At 40.1% G+C, this 17,567-nt stretch overlaps 1 protein-coding gene across 2 annotated transcripts; it reads right to left on the reverse strand.

Moving 5' to 3' along the window:
- Nucleotides 1-2,361: 2,361 nt before the first annotated feature.
- Nucleotides 2,362-10,154, reverse strand: LOC117963000 (zinc finger protein 135-like). Of its 2 annotated transcripts, XM_059011891.1 has the most exons (3): nucleotides 10,019-10,154; nucleotides 9,267-9,741; nucleotides 2,362-3,777 (listed from the first exon to the last, which is right to left on the reverse strand). In XM_059011891.1, exons 2-3 carry the CDS (start codon nucleotides 9,709-9,711, stop codon nucleotides 2,891-2,893), a joined length of 1,332 nt encoding a protein of 443 aa, XP_058867874.1. In that variant the 5' UTR covers nucleotides 9,712-9,741; nucleotides 10,019-10,154; the 3' UTR covers nucleotides 2,362-2,890. The 2 variants fall into 2 exon arrangements, with proteins under 2 accessions (XP_058867874.1, XP_058867873.1); XM_059011890.1 differs by having other exon boundaries at nucleotides 9,267-10,154.
- Between the last annotated feature and the right edge of the window lie 7,413 nt (nucleotides 10,155-17,567).

Here is a 17,567-nt window from a genome sequence, read left to right on the forward strand (position 1 = left end):
GTATGCTGGAACTGGCTCCCTCTGCTGGGGCACGGCATGCACACAGGTAAGTTTACAGGAACTGGCTCCCTCTGCTGGGGCACAGCATGCACACAGGTAAGTTTACAGGAACTGGCTCCCTCTGCTGGAGCATGGCGAGCACACAGGTAAGTTTACAGGAACTGGCTCCCTCTGCTGGAGCACGGCGAAAAAGTACAATAGCTGCTGCAATCGTAGAAGAACGGTATCCCAGGAAAGTAAACTGGAGTGCGTTGATACAGTATGATAGCTCCTGCTATCATGGCAAACTGTATCCCAGGAAAGTAAACTGGAGTGCGTTGATACAGTATGATAGCTCCTGCTATCATGGCAAACTGTATCCCAGGAAAGTAAACTGGAGTGCGTTGATACAGTATGATAGCTCCTGCTATCATGGCAAACTGTATCCCAGGAAAGTAAACTGGAGTGCATTGATACAGTATGATAGCTCCTGCTATCGTGGCAAACTGTATCCCAGGAAAGTAAACTGGAGTGCGTTGATACAGTATGATAGCTCCTGCTATCGTGGCAAACTGTATCCCAGGAAAGTAAACTGGAGTGCGTTGATACAGTATGATAGCTCCTGCTATCGTGGCAAACTGTATCTCAGGTAAGTAAACTGGAGTGCGTTGATACAGTATGATAGCTCCTGCTATCGTGGCAAACTGTATCTCAGGTAAGTAAACTGGAGTGCATTGAAACAACACGTTAGCTCCTGAAATCATGCTGAACTCTATTCCATGAAAGTAGCTGGAGTGCGCTGAAACAATACGATAGCTGCAGCAATACGATAGCTGCAGCAATCGTGAAACGGTGGTAACAACAGTACTAAATTCTGGTGTGTATTAAAACAATAAACAGAGTCCTAAAACTTTGTCCCGTTGTCTGTGTATTGTGTTGTCCAGTTCCACACAGTACACAATCCCAAAATAAACGTTTATAAAGCCTGTCCGACTGTCTGGGTGTTTTGTTTGCAGAGTCCTTCCCAGCACACCATAACAAAACTAAACCTGTCCCGACTCTAAACTGTATCAAATGCGACAGCCACGCCAGAACCAAAGATGGGCTCTGTGCACTATTTAATACGCAGAGATTATACTCACTCTCTGCTACAGCTAAAAATAAACTGCGATGTCTTCACAACAATAAACAGTAATTCCGTAATGCACTGTAAACAAATAAATTATACTTGGTCTAACACAAGAAACTTACTTTTCACGAAGCATGAAAATAACTATTATTATTATTAGTTTATTTAGCAGACGCCTTTATCCAAGGCGACTTACAGAGACTAGGGTGTGTGAGCTATGCATCAGCTGCAGAGTAACTTACAATTACGTCTCACCCGAAAGACGGAGCACAAGGAGGTTAAGTGACTTGCTCACGGTCACACAATGAGTCAGTGGCTGAGGTGGGATTTGAACTGGGGACCTCCTGGTTGCAAGCCCTTTTCTTTAACCACTGGACCACACAGCCTCCTCCTAGAACTCTTCAGACACCTAGAAACCTTTTCACGCTGTGATTTCAGAAGACTGTAGATCTCTCTGGTGGTGTATACCCCACTGCCACCCACCACGAGTGATCTGCTGGCTTCCTTATATCACAGCAGACTCCTCCCAAAATTCATTAACCCCAGGGCTTCTGGGGAACGTAGTTTTTGAAGCCAGACAGCTATTTCTTAAAAGGCCTACGCCCTATTATCACAATTATATATATATATATATATATATATATATATATATATATATATATATATATATATATATAATGTATGTTTAAGGAGCCCAAATCAATCACCAAAGCTTACTTTAGTACTCATAATAGGCAAAATGAAACTCAACACATATAAATGATTAGGTTTATTAAGGCTCACAAAAGTAAGATGAATATAAAAGTTAGAAATCACGGTACCAGAATTAGAAGTCTAGAGACAAGCTGGAGTAAAACATTTGCAGTAATACAGCATTAACTGACAGCCCTATTAAGCTGTAATCTAGAGTTACTTCAAAACTTGTAGATACATTCAAATCAATGTTTAAACGGTTCAGACATTTGTAATTGTTGTTTTAAAATGCACAAAATATCACCTGTTCAGTTTAAGTCTTATCTTGTTTCAATTATTAATTAAAGTATAATTGTTTGTATTTTTAAATCTAAATGTCAGAAATGTGTAAACAGTAAGAGGCAATGCAATTTAGCAAAACCAAACGATTAAAAAAACTCAGGTTTCCAGAATTAAAACAGTATCCAGTCAGTATTCAAAATTACAGAATACAGACGCTATATATATATATATATATATATATATATATATATATATATATATATATATATACACACACAGTATGTGTATATTACTGAAATACTGTACAGTATATTTGTTTTTGTGTATGTGTGGCTATGTAAATGTATGTGTGTACAGTACGTATGTTTATAGAACATGAAAAAAGGTAGCCAAATCGAGTTCACAAGCAACTGAAGACAGGCTTTGTCCGCCTTAATACTTTTCACCATTTTCATTTTCTGCTCTAAATCAATCTTCTTTCGCTTACGAACTGGTCCTGCACTCTTGCTATCACTTGGTCGCTTTCCAGTCATGATATGAATGACATAATAGAGTGAAATAAAAGAAATACAGTATCACTGAAATAACATGATGCCGCGAGTATACGATCGGAAACAATAAGAACACGAGACTGAGAGGCTGTGAGAGCGCAAAGCCTTCCCTTGTAGGACTTGACGTGCCTCACAGGTGCTGAATAAACTGACCGCAAAGGGTTAAGAGTGATACACAAAACAGTCTTTAAGGTTTCTCTCCTCTGTGAATTCGCTGGTGTTTTTGAAGGGCTTGTTTAAGACGGAAACTTCCTAGTCAGAGCAGACACAGTTTCTCTCCTGTGTGAGTTCGCTGGTGTGAAACAAGGCTGTCTGACCAACTGAAACTCTTCCCACAGTCAGAGCAGTGATACGGTTTCTCTCCTGTGTGAGTTCGCTGGTGTCCTTTTAGGCTTCCTAAGTGACTGAAACTCCTCCCACAGTCAGAACAGTGATACGGTTTTTCTCCTGTGTGGGTTCGCTGGTGTCCTTTTAGGCTTCCTAACTGACTGAAACTCCTCCCACAGTCAGAGCAGTGAAATGGTTTCTCTCCTGTGTGAACTCGCTGGTGTTCTTTTAGGCTTCCTAACTGTCTGAAACTCTTCCCACAGTCAGAGCAGCGATACGGTTTCTCTCCTGTGTGAGTTCGCTGGTGTGAAACAAGGCTGCCTGACCGACTGAAATTCTTCCCACAGTCAGAGCAGTGATACGGTTTCTCTCCTGTGTGAGTTCGCTGGTGTGAAACAAGGCTGTCTGACCGACTGAAACTCTTCCCACAGTCAGAGCAGTGATACGGTTTCTCTCCTGTGTGAATTCGCTGGTGTAAAACAAGGCTGTTTGACTGACTGAAACTCTTTCCACAGTCAGAGCAGTGATACGGTTTCTCTCCTGTATGAATTCGCTCATGTAAAACAAGGCTGTTTAACTGACTGAAACTCTTCCCACAGTCAAAGCAGTGATACGGTTTCTCTCCTGTGTGAATTCGCTGGTGTTGTTTTAGGTTTCTAAAATGATTGAAACTCTTCCCACAGTCAGAGCAGTGATACGGTTTCTCGCCTGTGTGAGTTCGTTGGGTTTTGTTTAAATGCCCTATCTGCATGAAACCTTTCCCACAGTCAGGATATTCTCCACCGTCTGCCCTCGCTTTAGCTGCTGGACTGGAACCTGGAAAACATGAACAGAAAAGAAAGTAAGAGGGGCTGCTTGTAGGCTTAAGGTTGGTTCATAATTCAGACTCCGACATAATTTGTCGAGGGTCTCTGACCCTGTGTGACAGGTCGGAATTACGTCACACACACTCTTGCGACATGCCTATTTTTTGGAAAGTCGTACAGGCTTTTCTCATGCGTTTGCGACCTGAAATCGCATGGGGTCTGCGCTGGATGTATCGCATTCATCTGCAGTGATGTATGAATCAACTCTCAGGGCATGTGCAGGGCCGGATTAACACATAGGCAAACTAGATATACAGATAAAACTTGACTTCACTGACGTTCAAACCGAGGCATGCATCTCAAAATCAAATTGTCCTGACGGGTGTTATGCAGATTTCTGTAACCCATAGAATTGTGTATCCCCTGTGCAGATGCAGTTTCTCAAAGATCGCTGGATGTGCACGCGTGATATTTCTGTGCCCGAGCCCCACTGTGTTGTCAAGCACTGCCATGGAGTTCAACAATGGTGGAGGAGTGGATTAAAGCATATGAATTTCAGCTGTGGGGGCTTGCACTGGGTTACACCAGCTTAAAGTTAAAAACTTAAGAGTAAATAGCGTTCCACATCCCCATGTGTTGCTACAACTGTTTAAATAACGTACCGCAATGCTAACATCATGACAACTTTTTACACATAACTTTAAAGTATGTTTCAAAGGTCTTTTCAAAATGCCCACCCTAGTGCACTGATAGCGTCAGGATTATTGCCAACACTGTCAGGTAACACAGCAATAGCGATCCATGGTGTGGTACGGAACAGAAAAACCAGAGCCCTTAAGGTTTTTTGTTAGGGGTGGGAATTTTGAATAAGATATTCGAATATACCAAGAATAAAAGTTTCGAATACTCAACCTCTAACTAGATGGTAACTTTACAAGTAAAGTTGTGTCTCCCTGTGGCGGAGTGTCCCGCCCCTATTTATTATTATTTGTATTTTTGTTTGCGGCGCAGATAAAAGCGCCGCGTCTTTTCTTATTGTTTTATAATTTAAAACCCTGTGAGGATGCATGGCTGATCAGCTACTGATTATTTAACTAGCTGACAGTCATGCATCCTTACCAAACGCGTGCAGACTGTGGCCGAAGGGTAATAAGATAATTAACAGCTAGTTAACCCCTCGGCCAGAGTATAAGAACCGGCAGCTGTGCTTGCTGCAGGGTTTGGGTGTACAGAGAGGAGGTACGGGGAGATAGAGAGGAGACAGAAAATAACAATTGTTAAAACGTGCTGGATTAGCCAGCACAACACTTACTTGTTTGTCTGTTTATTCGTTTGGCCCTCGTGCCCTTTGTTTTGTTGTTTGGTTAAATCTGTTGTTTTTGTTTATTTAGTTAATAAAAATCAGCTGAACGCCGTTGCGTTCAGTTTCACCCGCCCATCCATTGTTTTGATTCAGTTACTTCCTGGTCCGTGACGTCACCACACCTCACCACTGCAATGGTGCTATAATTTGAAATTTCTCAAAGTTCTATGACAGTTAATTCAACAGTGGGAAGTAGCCTACTGAAAACAGCTGTACCTCTTGATTGGTAGACGCCATTCCTGTTTTGATTTCATATTTGAATAGCTGAGAAGTAGAGGAAGATTCCATATACTTCCATATACTCTAACTTTTTGTCTTACTTGTTGGGAAAGTGGTCAAAGTAGCTGATTTGTGTCAAAAGTCTGTTGGAAGTCTGGGAGTTTTTAAACAATGGGGAGCTTTAGAATGTTGAATAAAGTCCCATTAAAGTGAATGAAGATGGACAAAAAAGGACAAAAAGCTTAATAGTTTAAAAAGTATAAAAGATATCAAAAAGTTGTACACAAGCACACTATTCCAGACCGGTCTACACGTTTTAAAGTTTGAATGGCGTTTGTAGCTTAAACGGTGTAAGAGGAGTAGGATGCCAAAGAATAATAATAAGAAGAAGAAGCATGTCGAAGATTTAAAGTGGGGACTCTTGCTTTGCAAGCCCCACTAATTACTCATAACAGTGACAGGTCCTTAGAAAGTATTAGCAGCAACCACACATAGGGACGCTGTGGCAAAGTGGGTAAGTGAGTGCAGGTGAAGGTAATGCAGCAGTGCAGAAGAAAACAGACAGACAATTATATCCAGGTGCAAGAAAACAGACACAATTATCTCCAGGTGCAAGGGTGTGTATTGGTTTCACAATGTCCAGAGGCTGACGGCAATCAGCTGTAAATAATACTGTTGTAAAGTGATACAGTGGCGTGTATCACTTCAATTAGAATCCCCGGGTTTGACCCGTAACAAAAAGTCCCGTCCTTTTAACACCCACACGTAACACAAAACACAGACACAGTTCTTTAGTGAGTGATTTTAGTGCTCGTGGTGTGTAATACAATTTGTTGTGGTGAGGGAAGTGCTGGTGTCCGGGTTTGATGCTGGCCTGCGGCTACAGCTCCGGATCGTGTTAGTAGTCTTAGTAAACAAACAAACAAACAAACAAACAGTTTACTAGACAAACGAACAAACACAACACTCACGTTTTTCAGTCACCGGTTCTCTTTTTTGGTTTGTTTCTAATCATTTACAAAGGAACAGATTACTTTCACTACGTCCTCTATTTATACCGTCCCTCGTGACCCCTTGGTTTCAGTCGAGACGCCTCACATCCCCACTCCGCACAGTAAAAGATGCACTGCTTGCTTGCTTCAGTCGAGACGCCTCACATCTCCACTGCACACAGTAAAAGATGCACTGCTTGCTTGTTTCAGTCGAGACGCCTCACATCCCCACTGCACACAGTAAAAGATGCACTGCTTGCTTGTTTCAGTCGAGACGCCTCACATCCCCACTGCACACAGTAAAAGATGCACTGCTTGCTTGTTTTTTGCCACATGTTTTTTGTCACATGTTTTCTTCCAAAGTAGCAGATGGGTGCTGGCATTTTAGATGATTGAGAATGTACTTGTTGATTTACAATATGAAATGCTTGTGCTGCAGAGATTACATTGCACGGTGATCTCGTTTAACTTTTTTCAAAATACTTCCAAGCACTGCATTTTTTTTTAAAGATGCTATTTTCACTGCTCATGTACTCCCTTAGCCAATAGCAGAGCTAGGTAATGAAGAGCCCCGCCTCCTGTCAGTTATCAGTGAGGTGACAATTGTAGTGGCTGATCACTTTTAACTTGCTCCTCTGTCAAAATACCACGCCAAGCTTTTTCGGGTGTAGTTAGCTAATTTTTCCATTTGTTTTAGAAATTAACTAGTACTCGAAACTTGATCACAGTGTTCGAGTAGTAATTTCATTTCGAATACTCGATTATTCAGACTCACCCCTGTTTTATGGATCTCTCTTCCTGCAGTGATTTAGAGTACAGATCTCAAACCTCAGTGCACTAGAGCAGACATTTCTAAAAGAGCTTTGCAACAGACTAAAGTCATGTGTTAAAAGTTGTCTGGAAGTGAAGAATGAAAAGAAATGACAGGTGCGTTACTTAAACAGATGTAGCAACACGTGGGGACATGGAACGCTATAATTTTCAGAACCCAGCTACATACTCTTTATAGCCTTTACTTTATTTGTAAAAGCAAAGTCAGTAAAGACTGACGCTGGTGAAACTGAGCCCTGGGATCAAAATCTGCCCTCAGAGTTCTCCTGTAATGTTTCGGGTCTATTTCCTCTAAAACACCCTACAATTATATATTTTTCAATAGCATTACGTTTAGGGGTGTTAATCATTTAAAATTTAAACGGTTAAACGTTAGCAAAGTGTCAAATGTTTTTAATTTTGCTTAATTGTTTAAACTTTGTCAAATGTGCAAGTCAAATATTAAGAAGAGCGTGTCTGCAAATAACGGCTACTCAGAGGTTTCTTTCGTTGTCCATTTCCTACCTTTGTCACGTGACATCATTGTCACTGGATATTCACCTCGCAGTTTCCAGCATGCTTTTGCTCTCATTGCTATCAATGTTATCATCAGGAGATCGAAATAACCGAAGCGGTGTCTGGGCACATTGTGATATAAAGGGAGACTGTGCTCTGCAGAGCTTAGTTACAGCAGCAGTACATGAACAATGTTAAAATACATGAAAATATATCTACTGGTGCTGGATCTAGTGAGGAGGAGGTGGAGCCCAGGCAAACAACAATGCAAGTGCATGGCTGGTAGTGCAGGAAACGTGATAAAACTCGGGCTGAAAACACAATACCATGGTTGATAATTGAGACGATCGCAACTGATTCAACAAGTTCATGTGTTTTGTTGATCCAGATTTTTAGTCTTGCTGGTTTGCATTAAATCCTTGAGTGTGAGTGTGTGCTGGTACGGCAGATCAGCGCGTTGCTAGGATACACACTTCAAGCCTTTACATTCGTCTTGGAGAAGACAAATCACAAGCAGGCCTATTGGATGCACGTCTTCTTCATTTAAAAATTAAGGCAGCACTTTTTTTAATCTATTAAATCTACCAATTACCTTTTGTTTCAAAGCATGTTGTGTTTGGATTATATGGCAATACTATAGAAAAATAAGCTGAATTTAGTACAATTGTTACATTAGTCACGGTTTGTGAGATTAATTCAAATGCTTTGCTTTTGGACATAAAATGTGAACAGTACTGAACAACCATAGTTCAGAAATTACTTCTGTTAAATACAGTATTTTAAATTATTATTACAATGTTAATCTGATGCAGACACACGCATATTCTTTTCAGTTGTTAAATGTAAGTCCTTTGTATTTTTTGTTTTTTATATAATTGAAGTGTTCTCATTTGAATGCAAGTCGTGCCTTTTTGTTTAACTATTATGCACAACACTGTTTTAGTTATTAGAGCGTCTGTTAAAAAAAATAAATAAATAACGTTTGTTTATTTTGAAAAATAAAACCTCAATGCATGGATAATCATTGATAAATGTCTATACGATAATCGAATATGAAATGAGGGTGCCGACTGCACCTCTACTTAACAGGATCAACTGCATTATTTAAGGAGAGTTGAAAAGCTGAGGTAAAACACTGAACAATCAGAAGACCTTTTTACAGACATATAGGCTGTGCGATCATTTATAGAAAGCTATTTATTTAAAAAGATATAGCACTCTCAATGTTTTTACTTGAACGTTTAAACTAACTATTTGTAGAAGTCTAAAAGTCTAAAATAAATGTAATGGAATCAAGCACCCCTAATAACGCTACACATGTACAATAATATCCCTCTATTTAGACACTGAACATTTCTAATGTTATATACAGTACTTTAGCTCTTCTCCCCTTGGTATAATCGGGTAGGAGTGCCAGTGTGAAAGAGGCTTATATCTGTATCTTAAGATCACCAGTAGTGAGTCCTATCCTGAACTGGTGTGAGTGGTACAGGAAAAACAAATAGCTAGTAATGTAACCCACATGCTCCCTCCCAACCTCTCTGCCACACTATCACGCAATCTAGAATGACAATGTCACAGCTACTGGGAGTCACTCACCTGCTAGACTGCATTCTGAATGTGAGAGTCTGTCTTCCTTTCCACCTCCTTGCGTGCTGTTGGGAGAGCCTTCCTCTCCAGCACCTTGCTCTCTCACACAGACTCTCTCCATCTTAGGGATGTTTGGTTTGAAGTCATCGGGTTCTTCCTTCCCTGGTTCCACGTGGTCAAACTCTACTTCAGGGGGCTCTTGTTTAATATGGTTAATTTCCAGCACCTCCTCTTGTTTCACAGCAAGGTGTTCTTTTGTCTGCGGGATCTCCAATTCATTGTGCTCAGCTTTAATCTCAGGGACCTCTGGCTGGCTGCTGTCACATTGCATCTCACAGAGCTCCTGTTTAATGGGGAGGGAAGCCAGCCCAGCGATCTCCGCTCTAAAGGGGACAAGTTCAGGTTCAGGGAACTCCTCTTTAATCTGGACAGATTCCATCTCCACACTGTCCATGGCAGCACACAGGATTCTGCTTAGTAGCAGCTGAAAAAGAAATGCATTTATTTAAATATAGTGCTACTAAGGCCATTCAAGGGACCGACAAAACCTGGATTTAATAGCAGGGCTGGCTTTACTATTGAAGGGACACAGAATTTCTTGTAATACGTTTTTATAATACCAGAGGATTGAATCTGTCTAATCTCAAGAATGATGGATGAAAGTTACTATAGTTCTCTTTTCGTTAAATAAGTATGTTTAGTGTTTTATAATACATTCTCTTAAAAAGACTGATCAGCAAGGAGTCATTTTGTCCTCAAACCTTGGTTGTTAGGAGCTTATTGTTCCTTTTAGGAGGCTGTGTGGTCCAGTGGTTAAAGAAACAGACTTGTAACCAGGAGGTCCCCGGTTCAAATCCCAGCTCAGCCACTGACTCATTGTGTGACCCTGAGCAAGTCACTAAACCTCCTTGTGCTCCTTCTTTCGGGTGAGACGTTGTTGTAAGTGACTCTGCAGCTGATACATAGCACACACACCACTTTGTGATAGTGGACCACTATGAAAGGCGCTATATAAAACTAAAGATTGTTAGTATTATTATTATTAGAATCTGTTTCTTGAAGGATCCCAGGGTGTCGCTTCAACAATGTTACTGGGGGGTTGGTTCCAGACTCTCACAATTCTCTGTGTAAAAAAGTGCCCCCTATTTTCTCTTCCAAATAGCCCTTTATCTAATCTCCACACACATACATAATGTAATGAGATGTAAGAGAGTAATAAGAATTAAAAATAAATAAATCCCTAGAGAATTGTGTTTATTTATTACCTTAAAATAAGTACTACATAAATAAACAGTGTGTTGTCGTGGCAATTGGTGATCAAAGAAATAATGAAGTAAAATAAAACAAAATAAAATCAATAAATAATAAGGTCATCGCCTTACAGTGATGACTTTGAAGTCATAATGCATGGCAAGTGTTATTAGGGAATGCTGTGTCGCGTTTTCAAGCGCGTCACTGAGCTGCGCTGCGAGGTTTGGAGACGCGCTTCTCTACAAGCTGCGTGTGACGTCAGAAAGACAGCAGCCAGGAGCAGCCGGCGCGCGCTCCGGGTAACAGAACGAACCCCGTATTGACCCGCGAGACGCTTTCAGAACAATGAGAATCTGTCTGGAAACCCGCGAAGCTGTCAGCCCTGAAACACACAGACTGTGAATGAGAGGATGAGAAGAAAAACAAACGCGCTGACACAGACACGCCGCTTCACAAATACAACACACACACACACAAAAACAACGCGCTCCTACCACACTACAACCCGGACCTTTCAAAATAATACAATATAACAGCGCTCTGTAGTTTATAAACACATTGTAGAGCTCCATGCAGACTCTCTCACCTCCTCTCTGCTCTCCCTCAGTGTCTGAACGGATAAAACAACGCGCTCCTACCACACTACAACCCGGACCTTTCAAAATAATACAATATAACAGCGCTCTGTAGTTTATAAACACATTGTAGAGCTCCATGCAGACTCTCTCACCTCCTCTCTGCTCTCCCTCAGTGTCTGAACGGATAAAACAACGCGCTCCTACCACACTACAACCCGGACCTTTCAAAATAATACAATATAACAGCGCTCTGTAGTTTATAAACACATTGTAGAGCTCCATGCAGACTCTCTCACCTCCTCTCTGCTCTCCCTCAGTGTCTGAACGGGTCTGTCTCGCACAGAACGAGGAATATACCAATCACAAAATACAAACTGATCAGCGCGGTTTAGCAATTCATCTAATATGGACCGCAAATATAATTGTTATATCGGAGACCTTTTAATTAAAAATTAAATATCATTTTCAATTGTAACACCGTAAAATGGCTGTTTTTAGCTCTAGTTTTTCCAGTGAATACAATTTTAATTCAGGTAACCCCCTTCCAATGCCGGAGTTGGTACAATCTTTTATGAACCGGGACGCTGTGACTGGAGGCAGCAGCGCCGATGCAGAGAGTTTTTCGCGGATATGTAATCTGTGTTTTGTACCGATATTGTTATTTCCCGTCTTTTTCTTCAGAACAAGATGTTTAAACACTAACGGTATAGGCCTGATAATGTTTTTAGACTGTTGTCACAAACAGATCCACAATGGCGCAGGCATGGGCGCAGTTTCATAGCTTTCTCTTCGCTAGTCTTGGAGGTTCAGTGTGTGTGAACTTGTTTTTGGTAAATACAGCACAGGGTCGCAGAAAGGTCATTCTTTACGAGTAAACTTCCAGGCAGTAACCTCTGCTATTTCTACCCCATGCTTTTATTTAGTTTCTCTTAAACTGTATTATTGTCTCCTATTCTTTATCCAGGACAGTATTCCTCCCTGCTGTCCAGCGGCACAGATTTAGAATCTTCCTCAGACTGCGCTGCGAACTAAACCAGGCAACAGAGCCGCGTCCACAGCAGCAGAAGAGTCATCAGCAATGAGACACGCCAAGGAGTGCGCTGCTCTGTGAGACTCGAGGGGCCGCATTATCAAAGCGCTTCCTCCAGGCTTTAATTAACTGCTATTGATTTAAAAAGAACAAAACATCATGTTAATGTTACAACATGAAAAACTAAACACATCGAGAGTGCTGAAGAGGGCTTGAAATACAGTGTATTACTCAGCTGTTTGGTTCTAGTTTTGTAAAATGAACAGGTGGTTTACCTCTTTAAAATAAATAGGAGTTCATTAAAGACTGGCGTAAAAGCTTTGAAAAGATGTCCTGAGGTGTCTTATTGTGATTAAAAAGCGTCCCATTCCACAAGAAAAACCTGAGAGGCGTTAGAAAACTAAAGCTCTTTGAATGAAATGCTTTTTATTATATGAATAACTACCCAGTGGAGTGACAGAGCAGGTTAATAAACTAAATGTATTGAATGAATAATGAAATCAGATCATATATGTCAGAGAGTGAGAGGTTTGTATTAAACAGTCCAGGTACAGTATTTAAAATGTTTTAGTAGTTTAACTGCGAGGATTGGAAACAAAGGTAAATATTCTCATACAATACTCTGCATTTATATTACTGCTCCCAACAGTACTTTCTGTAAAGCTGTATTTGGGTCTGTAGTTGTTGTCCCCGGTCTGTACCAAGTGTATTCATTCAGGAGAAGCAACACGAGTGAAGGTGAATAAGCAGCCTACAGAATGTGTGCATTGCAGAAAGAGTTTATTATTAAAACATGACGAGACATCTCTCAGGTTTTATTAATAACACCAATATTCTCTTTGAGTGGCGTTAGCTTGTAGCCCTTCAAAAGTTACAAACGTCAAATTTGCAATGCTTCAATGTATCCAGTAGGTGGCACCAAAACACTGTTCAGCTTTTACATTGTAGCGTTTAGACTGCATTGGTTGATAATGTACATTCCTCCTTGAATGAGTTCAGTAAAACGGGGCGGGCCTAGATATTTCAAACATCATTACTGATATTTTCAATACAATACACACATAAAAACAATGCGCTCCTGTGACAGGCTGGTTTTAGTGGTGACCTCAGACCAGAAATGAACACACAGCACTGCGAGTGAAAATGAATGAATGAAAGCGCTGTTCCCCGGTTTATTATAAATACAAAGGTTTAAACAGAAGACAGGACACGGCACTTCACGCCAAAATAAATAGACAAACAAAACGGGCTAACACTTAAAAAACGGTGGACGGACAGACACACAAACATGAGGAGTTTAAATAAACAAACAAGTACCATGCTGGTCCTACCAGCACGCAATAGCAATTCCTCCTCCTCCACTCACCGCACACACAACCACGAGTGAGTAAAACGTGCATCTATATATACACTGTTGTGCTGGGATTCAATTACTAATTAATTATTCACTTGAATCCCAGCACGTGAATTAATTATGTGCAACCTCGTGCTCACATATTAAATTCTTTAAATGCACGTGAAGTGAAGTGCAATCCCCGTGCCTAAATACAATTATACATTTTAAACACTCATGCTCATGTAATACCCAGGGCCAGGCTCCTTTTAATTGGACAGCCAATCTCAGGTAGGACAAATGTACAAACAAGGATAGTTCAATCAATTACATCTTTAATAAGAAATATACAATTTTAAAAAAAGAACAGAAGGAGTGGAGAAAGAGGATACAATGTCAATAACACATTCTAAAACGACACTTCACACATCAATACAACATAGGACAAAAATAAAAAGGAAACAACCCCATCGACTCAATTACACACTTTCAACACAGTGTAAACAAAATAAAAACTAACCATTTAACAGATCAAAACAATCAAAATAAAGAAGAATCCCATATAACACCATGAACACAATATATAAATGAACAATTTACAAAAAGAAAAACATTAACACTGCAAAGCAAAATGGTAGAGAAATGAAAAGGTTCACAATTGGACTATATACAAAATGACAGTGCCATAAAGATTAACTATAAGATAAATCCTATAGACAAAGCTCACACTCCATTAACCCCCAGACAAGACATATGTTTTAAAATCCACCAACACAATTAATACAATAATTAAAATTGAATTACCGGTTTCAATTCTAAAATGGATACATCATAAAATCAATTAGCCCATAAACAATAAATAGTGGCCCAACGCGAGGGAAAAACAGAGAGCCAATATATTACAAAAGTCAATTTAAACATATACTTTCTCAGCTACACAGACGTGCTTTGTTGTCACCAGATACAGCAAGCATTAACGGATCACGACTCTTCCGCGGGTCAACTCATTCGTGGGTAGAACATTTCATTTCCCTCAAACTGGAATAAACGCTAAAAACAAAACTTAACTTATCCAATAGACTCCGGGCAGAACATATTGCGCTCGTTGGTTTCAATGAAGTCGTCATGGTAACAGGACCAACAGAAAGAATCCCAAACTAGTTAAATACAAACAAAACAATTCGTACAAAAAAACGAGAGACAGAGCAAAGTCAAACACTGTTATAATCCAATACAACATAACAAATACGAAACATTAAAATCACGTGTGTATTCATTTATATACAATTCCCAATAGTGATAATTTAATACTATTATTAATAAGTAAGTACCGTTTACACACGCCAAGGAGTGCGCTGCTCTGTGAGACTCGAGCTGCTGCATTATCAAAGCGCTTCCTCCAGGCTTTAATTAATTTCTTTTGATTTTAAAAAGGACAAAACATCATGTTAATGTTACAACATGAAAAACTAAACACACTGAGAGTGCTGAAGAGGGCTTGAAATACAGTGTATTACTCAGCTGTGTGGTTCTAGTTCTGTAAAATGAACAGGTGGTTATTTGAATGAAATGCTTTATATTATATGAATAACTACCCAGTGGAGTGACAGAGCAGGTTAATAAACTAAATGTATTGAATGAATAATGAAATCAGATCATATATGTCAGAGAGTGAGAGGTTTGTATTAAACAGTCCAGTTACAGTATTTTTAAAATGTTTTAGTAGTTTAACTGCTTATGACTGCGAGGATTGGAAACAAATGTAAATATTCTCATACAATACTCTGCATTTATATTACTGCTCCCAACAGTACTTTCTGTAAAGCTGTATTTGGGTCTGTAGTTGTTGTCCCCAGTCTGTACCAAGTGTATTCATTCAGGAGAAGCAACACGAGTGAAGGTGAATAAGCAGCCTACAGAATGTGTGCATTGCAGAAAGCGTTTATTATTAAAACATGACGAGACATCTCTCAGGTTTTATTAATAAGCACCAGTATTCTCTTTGAGTGGCGTTAGCTTGTAGCCCTTCAAAAGTTACAAGCGTTAAATTTGCAATGCTTCAATGTATCCAGTAGGTGGCACCAAAACACTGTTCAGCTTTTACACTGTACAGTTTAGACTGCATTGGTTGATAATGTACATTCCTCCTTGAATGAGTTCAGTAAAAAGGGGCGGGCCTAAATATTTCAAACAGCATTACTGATATTTTTGTGATACAATACACACATAAAAACAATGTGCTCCACAATATAAAGCATTCTTTAATTCTTAGTTTAAATTGCTGCATAATAAATTGAATGTACACAAACATTTGTGTTTAGTTTGTAAGTCTTCTAATAATTAGATTATTATGTTGAACCCATTTTGCTTTTTAAATTATACTTTCAGTGTTCTACTGTGCCACTAATGGGAAAATGTAAAATAAGATGATGGCTGATCGAAACAAAATCTTTGTTTTTTTGTGAAACGTAATTTCCTCTCTTCAAAAAAATGTAACTTCTAAGAATCTTCCTGTTTCTTTTCTTTGTAAATCACCTCCTCACCCAGTTCATTGCTCTGTGTGTGTAATCTCCATGCCTGCAATGGTAATGACTAGAGTTCAATCACCTCCTCACCCAGTTCATTGCTCTGTGTGTGTAATCTCCATGTCTGCAATGGTAATGACTAGAGTTAAATCACCTCCTCACCCAGTTCATTGCTCTGTGTGTGTAATCTCCATGCCTGCAATGGTAATGACTAGAGTTCAATCACCTCCTCACCCAGTTCATTGCTCTGTGTGTGTAATCTCCATGCCTGCAATGGTAATGACTAGAGTTCAATCACCTCCTCACCCAGTTCATTGCTCTGTGTGTGTAATCTCCATGCCTGCAATGGTAATGACTAGAGTTCAATCACCTCCTCACCCAGTTCATTGCTCTGTGTGTGTAATCTCCATGCCTGCAATGGTAATGACTAGAGTTCAATCACCTCCTCACCCAGTTCATTGCTCTGTGTGTGTAATCTCCATGCCTGCAATGGTAATGACTAGAGTTCAATCACCTCCTCACCCAGTTCATTGCTCTGTGTGTGTAATCTCCATGCCTGCAATGGTAATGACTAGAGTTCAATCACCTCCTCACCCAGTTCATTGCTCTGTGTGTGTAATCTCCATGCCTGCAATGGTAATGACTAGAGTTAAATCACCTCCTCATCCAGTTCATTGCTCTGTGTGTGTAATCTCCATGCCTGCAATGGTAATGACTAGAGTTCAATCACCTCCTCACCCAGTTCATCGCTCTGTGTGTGTAATCTCCATGCCTGCAATGGTAATGACTAGAGTTCAATCACCTCCTCACCCAGTTCATTGCTCTGTGTGTGTAATCTCCATGCCTGCAATGGTAATGACTAGAGTTCAATCACCTCCTCACCCAGTTCATTGCTCTGTGTGTGTAATCTCCATGCCTGCAATGGTAATGACTAGAGTTAAATCACCTCCTCACCCAGTCCATTGCTCCGTGTGTGTAATCTCCATGCCTGCAATGGTAATGACTAGAGTTCAATCACCTCCTCACCCAGTTCATTGCTCTGTGTGTGTAATCTCCATGCCTGCAATGGTAATGACTAGAGTTCAATCACCTCCTCACCCAGTTCATTGCTCTGTGTGTGTAATCTCCATGCCTGCAATGGTAATGAGTTAAATCCCAGGGGTCAGATGTAAACCCTTTTTATTTTCTTTTATTTAAAATATATTCCGATGCTGCAGTCATTTTAATGTGCCCATCAAAACACACTTCTCCTTTTCTGTGGTCAGTCAGCTCTGCATTCATTTCTGAGAAGGAAATATGTGTGTGTGGTTAGTGAGAGGAAGTGAAGGCAGGCAGGGTTTAAATTGAGCCTGAATAGTGGAATGCAGCCCTGCACCCCCTGTTAAACTGCCAAGAGGGGATTCTGAAAAGGGGAGATTGAGCTGAGCAGCTTGATACCAAACATGCCCTCAATCATCTTTAGATGACGAGGTCTGGTCTGCTCCTTAGAAAATAATTAAACAAAGATCTGTTATAAAGCTGTGGTATAATGAAAAACAATTCATGTGAAAATCTGAGGGGAACATTGAAGCAGGGTTTCACTCTAACTATTCT

Source organism: Acipenser ruthenus, chromosome 43, assembly GCF_902713425.1.
Source record: "Acipenser ruthenus chromosome 43, fAciRut3.2 maternal haplotype, whole genome shotgun sequence".
Taxonomy (NCBI): Eukaryota; Metazoa; Chordata; class Actinopteri; order Acipenseriformes; family Acipenseridae; genus Acipenser; species Acipenser ruthenus.